This window comes from Temnothorax curvispinosus, unplaced genomic scaffold (assembly GCF_003070985.1).
Source record: "Temnothorax curvispinosus isolate PA1 unplaced genomic scaffold, ASM307098v1 QBEX01012004.1, whole genome shotgun sequence".
In the NCBI taxonomy this organism is placed as follows: Eukaryota; Metazoa; Arthropoda; class Insecta; order Hymenoptera; family Formicidae; genus Temnothorax; species Temnothorax curvispinosus.
In genome coordinates this window covers 1-7,152 of record NW_020221784.1, presented here as the reverse complement: position 1 = coordinate 7,152, position 7,152 = coordinate 1, and the positions used below count along the sequence as shown (strand labels likewise).

The 7,152-nt window shown below is 39.1% G+C and overlaps 1 protein-coding gene across 1 annotated transcript; it reads right to left on the bottom strand.

Annotated features, from left to right (window-relative positions):
• Positions 1-982: 982 nt before the first annotated feature.
• Positions 983-6,620, bottom strand: LOC112462165 (the record flags this gene model as incomplete). The annotated part of the gene is made up of 2 exons (XM_025027797.1): positions 983-3,926; positions 6,264-6,620. Coding segments are annotated over 2 exons (497 nt in total), but the record flags the coding sequence as incomplete, so codon positions are not given.
• Positions 6,621-7,152: the final 532 nt, after the last annotated feature.

Sequence of the window (7,152 nt, the reverse complement as noted above, 5' to 3'; positions counted from 1 at the left end):
ATCGTTTATATAATGTTCACTTAAGAAGTTCTACGTTTCATTAAATGAGGCTCTAGTTTAAACTCACTAAAGTGCATTTACTGTTTAAAAGCATGCAAACCTACTTTAACTCCTATTAAAACAGTTATAATGATGATTATAATAGTTATGACAATAATTTTTTATCACCCAATCACTTGCAGTAACATTTACATGGATTAAAATATATAGAGAATTAGCAAATAAAATAAAAACTGCTAAAAATATTGGAATTTGTAATAATTTGTAATTAAAAGTTTAACTTAGACGCGACAGAGGCTCGTAGCATTTGCATAGATGTCGTTATTACGAATGATTAAAGAGAATAAACACGCGAACATACGTGTTCACGCAAAATAAATCGCAATAGATTGTAACAAGTTGCATGTGAGTTACGACGCGAGAAATAATAATCCGTCATTGAGATTCTATTTTCTGTAAAGAAGAATGCTAAGTGGTCTGCAAAAAACATCTTCGCATGCGGTGAACCTGCGTTTTTCTCTTACCTGCATCGTAAAACTGTCGTCAAGAAGTCAAAAAATGCTAATACGAATTATGCGCTAAATTACTGTTGTTTTTGCACTATGAAAGTAGGTCTTTGTTAGTTTTGTCTGAAATAAATATTTATTAAATTATAAAATACATATGTATATAAAAAATAAATATTATATATAATATTTACAAAAATTTAAAAGCTTTACATACATATACGTGTACATACTTAAAGATAAACTTCTCAAAAGGAAGGGTTATCTCAAATATTGTTAAATTTTTAGTATCATAATGACTTTAAAGAATTATTGGAAATAACTAATTTATGATAAGAAATTATATCTTAATTGTATTATTTTTTTATAAAGCTTTTACACATCATATTATTACTTATTCCTATCGAAATAATTTTGAACTATTCAAAATAATGAACGAGGACATTTTTCAAGATCTGGGGAATAAATTCATTACATTCGTATAGTCACGGTTAATGTTTTATTGAATGCGTAGTTAGAATGTTTAGTATTTACATTGATTCCACGTATTCAGATAAATAACGTTGATGAGCGCGAGTCTACGGCCGCATCGCCACGTGTCATGCGTGCCGTGCATAAAACTCGATGTATGGCTAAAGACTGTGACCGCTCATTCCGCATTTCCCATCGCAGAAAAGTCGCGAAATCAGCTTTCGCGAGACATTCGCAAAACACCGATGGCCGCGGAAATGCGAGAATCTTTCCAAAGTACTTACACTCCTTCTCGTCACCTCTTTCTTTACCTTCATTATTTTATACTCCAAAATTTAGCGCTAAATGCTCGATGTCCGAAGGAAAAAATGTTTAAAGGGGATGTAAAGAAGATGTCTTTTAAGCATTTTCTAAACATCTTGTCTTCTGGGTTTTCGTTTTATTCGTTATCTTCGCTATTTTAATGAAACGAGAAACAGAGCTTCGCTCGATGGGAAAGGTTCCTATCATCGGTAGAATAATGTACAAGTCCCGATTTCGTTAAAATAAGAAGGAGGTTTGTGTCTCAAAAGATCAGATCGCTCGCATCACTCGCGTGACGCGCGCCGTTCGAGGACTTTCATCAATCTTGAGTATACGTATGGAAGTGAGTATACACTAGAAGAAGAACGGAAAAAAGAAGAACGGACGAACGAGAACAGAGAGCAAACGCTCGCCCTCTCGCGTTTGCCGCCTCCTCATTTCTCTTTTACGTTTACACGCGGACATTCGTTCAGCTGAATTTGCATTTATCATTTATTTAAACATAGGTGTACACTGCGCGAACAAACACAGTGAGAATACTTCAGTGTATATCCACCCGGAGAATCGCGAGGAGAAAGAACTTTTTTTCCGCAGCTCAGTGACAACGGCACTGCGGAGAGTCGACGGGAATTGAGGTAAGGCTTCTACACCGCGCGGAAAGAACGTCGCTCATCCACCTCGGGTTCGCGTAATCAAGTTGTCGCGAGAAATCTGCTTGCCTTATCTTGTCGCGATTTCGAAGAAACATACACCACGGCTCGAAAGGAGATTTACTTAAACTCTCTGCCACTGACAAAAGATAACAAGATCACCTTAGGGCGGAATTTACACAGCCCTTGCACGTCTAAAATATATTTTTATCGTACGGCAAACAATACCGATCGGTACAATATTTTGTTTACCTTTAAATCAACAACTTTTTACTTTTATTATTTAATCCGTGTATATTTGTCTGTTTCAAATAGATTTGTTTTCCGTTGAATTTGATTTAGAAAATAAAAGAGGCTTTATGGTAGCAGACTAAGTGATTTGATCGAGGAGTATACGACTCATCATTATTAATGGCCTTTCTCCTGCCATGCTGGTCACGACAAATAGAATTTTCGCAGCAACCCCTACGTTATGCAATAACGTATCGTATATACGGTGAGAGCTCGATCAAACGCTATCGAAAGGGATGTTTGGAACCAAACAGAGACATATGCAATCAATGATATGCGGCAAACGATAAGCGATACAAATCACTTTGGGGATTCGAAAATATGAATACCACGATTAATTGGAAGAACGATAAATCGAGCTCTCGCCGTGTACATTTGTCTGCACGTAATATATACGTGTATATATGTATATATGTAGAATGCACGTACGAAGAAAACGATTCACCGATCACGCACACCGAGAGATATCAACGAGGCCGCATATCGAGCGGAAAGGTCCCCATCGGGAAACAAATTTCCTGCGAGAAACCGAGTTTCCTGTCCAAACAAATCCAGGGTAGCCTTTCCGCTTACGCAGACATTTTCACCAATGCATATCTTATTACGTACCTTAGTACCATAGTTCCATAATCCTCTGGTCTCGTTGCGATTCACGCGGTTACCGTCCGAAGTAATTGGTAATTTTGTCGCAATGAAATTGTATTGCACAGCTTAAACAATAATAAAAAGACAATATATTTCTAAAATAGAAATATATTCAAGTAGAGATAAATTCATCACGTTTATCGTGACATATTTCATATTGTGTCCAGAGTCCACACAGCGAGATTTAAATTTATTATTATTTCTGGACAATGTATCGGACAAAATTATTGATCTTTCACAATTCTCAAAACTTTCTTTGAAATATCGTTGTTTACAACAAAAGAAAAAAGAAATTGCGTTTGTATTTACATGCTGAAATCTTATTTCTCATCTTTATCGTGGACAGGAGAACTTGGATTGTAACATCGCGTGCAACGAAACGCATAGATTACGCGCGAGAATTTAAGATTAAAACGTATCCTACGGTAAATCGCTAGCTCAATTCCAAAACGGAGTACAGTCGTCCCGGCAAGCACATTTACACGGCACTCGCGCGCGAGAACGGGCGAGAAAATGGAAGATAAGGTGCGAAGGATCGAAGAATGGCTTCACAGGTGTGCACCGTACCGAGACAAACGGACTCGCCGGCGACTCTCACTGTCCTTGAGCTACAGGACACCGCGTCGGACGAGCACACATCGTGCACGCGCGTACCGCGGCTGTCAACCCCGAATAGCGTCTATCTAATATACGCAAAAGAGACACACGTAAGATAAACCGAGGTATCGTCGAGTTCGCGGATTGTAACACGCGCACAATCATCCCCGGCACCGGAGTTTCTTCCCGGATCGGAAATGAGCGGGGCTCGTGCCGTCACCGGGCGGCAGGACAACGACTTCGGGACCTCGTTTCCTCGCCGGACCCGCCGTCAAGCCGCGGGGGACACACGGACCGAAGGACGCCGCCGGGGCTGCGATAATTCACGTAGGGTAAAGGCTCGTGAAACTCGGTATCCTCCAGCTGACGGCCGCCAGAAGGGACACGAGAAAGTTGCTCGCCAAAATTGCCGGGCTGAGGTTCCTTCTGTCGCCCCCGTGCATCGCCGCCGGCTTCTCCTCCTCTGAAATGAGATTAGAAAGTTGCGTTTCATATGGCGGAAAAGGGAAGCGGGTAAAGTGGGCTGCTTAATTTTAGATTACTCGCTCATGGATGCCGAGGGATCTAGGATGGCAAGACGCTTTTGAAATAGAGCTACGACACATTTGCGTCTGCTTGTATCAATTATGGTCGCAGGCAAAATGTTCATCCTTTTTAGAGATGATTTATTAAGGAATGCGCTGAAAAGTTCGCGGGTTAATATAATCTTATTAACTATTTATTTTCGTTTCTGAAGTAATATTTGCTATACGCGATTTAATATGTTATTATTCCTTAGAAGCGCATAACCCACGAGAAATTTGAATACTTCTTATGCAAATTGTTGTTCTTTCAACCGTAGTAACTTGACTTTAATAAAAAAAAATATGAGCTAACAGATCCCCTTTTATACATGTAAATTGTAGAAGTAACGTAGAAGTAATTGAAATAAAACCGGAATAAATCAGATTAATAACGAACAAAGAATGCAATTATCGTTGTTCTGTCTTTGTTATTTATTTATTAATAATAGAAAATATTTTATAAACATACATGTGTAAACTACGAGCAAAAATGCACGTCTAAAGAAAAGCGTAGAAGGTATTCTTCTCATACGAAGCGGTAAAACCTTTCCCCGAGAGCAGAAACAGCATTTTAAATTATCTCAGGTCGACCGACGTTCCTAGTTGAGATATAAGATGAAACGTGGATCATTTCACATTTCTTCTTGTAGAAAATACCTCTCGGCAATCTGGTCACGTGCGTGACGCTCCCTGGTTGTCACGTGCTTCGGCATCAACGAAGGCAAACAGTGGATGAATATCTGTCGAACTTCTCGAGTTTTCCAAGGCAGTTCTCTCTTTTCACGCCGCCTCAAAATAAACTACTCTTTCGAATACTAAAATTTAATTCTGAAAGACTTCAATAGATAGTGTCCATTTTTCGCTCCACACATGCTATAGTTCTTAACAAATTGCTAGACGTGATAAATCAGCGCAACATGTTTTAAAAATATTTTATAAAATCTACAATATCTCACAGTATCTTTTAGTATGTACTTGAACTTTTACTCCGTTATTTATAAAAATAATATTCGAGTGTGCATTTATATATATTCTAAAATTCGCAAATAATTAATCTAAATGTAATAGTAACGCTTTAAGATTGTCTGGGATAGAACTTTTCAAACTAGTTGCTGTATTTTTTCCAACCTATAATATTGTTTCTCTTATTTTTTTTATAAGTACAGCGCGCTTGGGTAAACAAGACCGTAAAGTTTAACGCAAAGAGATTTAATACAATGTACACTAATGCCTAAGAGAAACTTTCGACGACTGGCGATGTCGAAGGCATGTCGCGGCACGAGCATGGAAAAAAGATTAAACTAAAATCGTGTGAGGGAGGAGGGTATCGCCTTGTGTAAGGAGAAAATAATAGATAAGTTTGATAATGCCCCACGGACACTATCGCGTTGTTACGTAGTTACTAAGCGCGTTAAAGTGTAAGTAAAGCCGGCCCGAAGTTATACACCGTACTTTCAAAAAATTGCGTTCGAACTTCGTCTTCGCGGAACAAACTCGGAGGGCTTCGTAAAAAGTTTCGTCGTTAGAGGGACGGTCGTACAATTTTCAAGCGTCTTTCTGTTATCGTAGGCGAGCTGTGTGAATGCGTCTACGAGAACTGCGAAATCCGATCGTAACGAGCTCCTTACGAGCCGTTTAATTGGTCGGCACTTACTCTAATGAATATTCAAGTTTCGTGGAAGTTACTCCCGGCCGATCGGCGACTGATCTCTTCTTTCACAACGTAACCAGAGCGAGTCAATTACCGTGAATTCAGCCTACTGACACAATCCGCAAGCTGCTCGTACTGTAGAAACCTCGGATCTTTAGCGATCGCATCGCTGTAATCCACGAATCAGCATTGCCGTACAATAGTAAATCCAGAGGAAAATTAATAAAATTTAATTACCGGGTAACGTCAAAGATTCCCTCCTTGACGTGCACACATCAAGGATCGACATATGATATTGCTTGAACCACGTAACATTTGCATTGTACGTTAAATATAACAGCAGATCATCTACTTTTGTATTTAGGTCCGCGCAAAATTTCCTCGCGAAATCAAGGTGGATCATTCGATAAATAATTCTGTATAACACTATTTTATTTAATGTTCCATTTTTTATGAACGTTCTTATTGATAAAATTTCACGATCCATTTTGTTGGATTACGCGTTCAAGAAATTTCCCTCAATTAACATCAAATCCAAAGTTAAATTCAGCTGAAACTAATGAGAATATGGCTTTGTGTTTCTCACCTTCGATCACGTGGACCATGACAGACGCCGCTTTGGCGTTGCTAGGTACGCACGTGTAGTTGCCGTCGTGCGTAAGCTTCGTTTTATTCACCGTCAGAATCGAGCCGCTCGACGTCAGCTTGACATCAACGCCGGGCTCCTCGTCGTAATTTATCATACGACCCTGACGATACCAGAAGACGTAAAGGGGCCTTTCCGTGGCCGCCATAAGTTGGCATTCCAAACGGAGGCTCGAGCCTTGCTTCACGTGCAGATCAGGCGCACCTGGTATTATCGAGTATGCCTCCGTAATCTTGAGACGAGCGAAGTTTCGCTGCACCGGGTGCGACGTCACCTGCAATCGTAATACAGCAATACCTTTAACTTTTCATAGTAACGTAAGACACGAGTTCGAAAGAGTTGAAACATTTGTACCAGGATGACAATCGGGAAATGCTTAAACTCGTCGTCAACCTATATAATTCTGTTTGCTGATGTAACGAGAAAGTTTTTTTTTTTACATAAATTTATCTTCAAATTATCTAAGAAAAGCATAAAATTATATGCAAACACGATTATACATTGATAATATAGTAACGAGTGATTTTATATAAATTTAATATATTATACGATATTATACAAAATAATATTACGAAAATTGAGATATCGTAACTTGAGCATTTTCCACACAACAATAGCCAATTTCAAATTATAACAAACCACATATATTATATTGTAATATATATATTATAAATTGTATTCACATCGTCAAAGCTACGTTGATTGCTCTATAGAGAACCCTGCTGAAGCTAAAGCCGCGGCTAATCACCGCGACCTGAAACAGAGCTTGTGACCGACCGCTTTGGCATTTCAGCTGACATTTTATGCATGCGAAACCTTTAACGAAGTG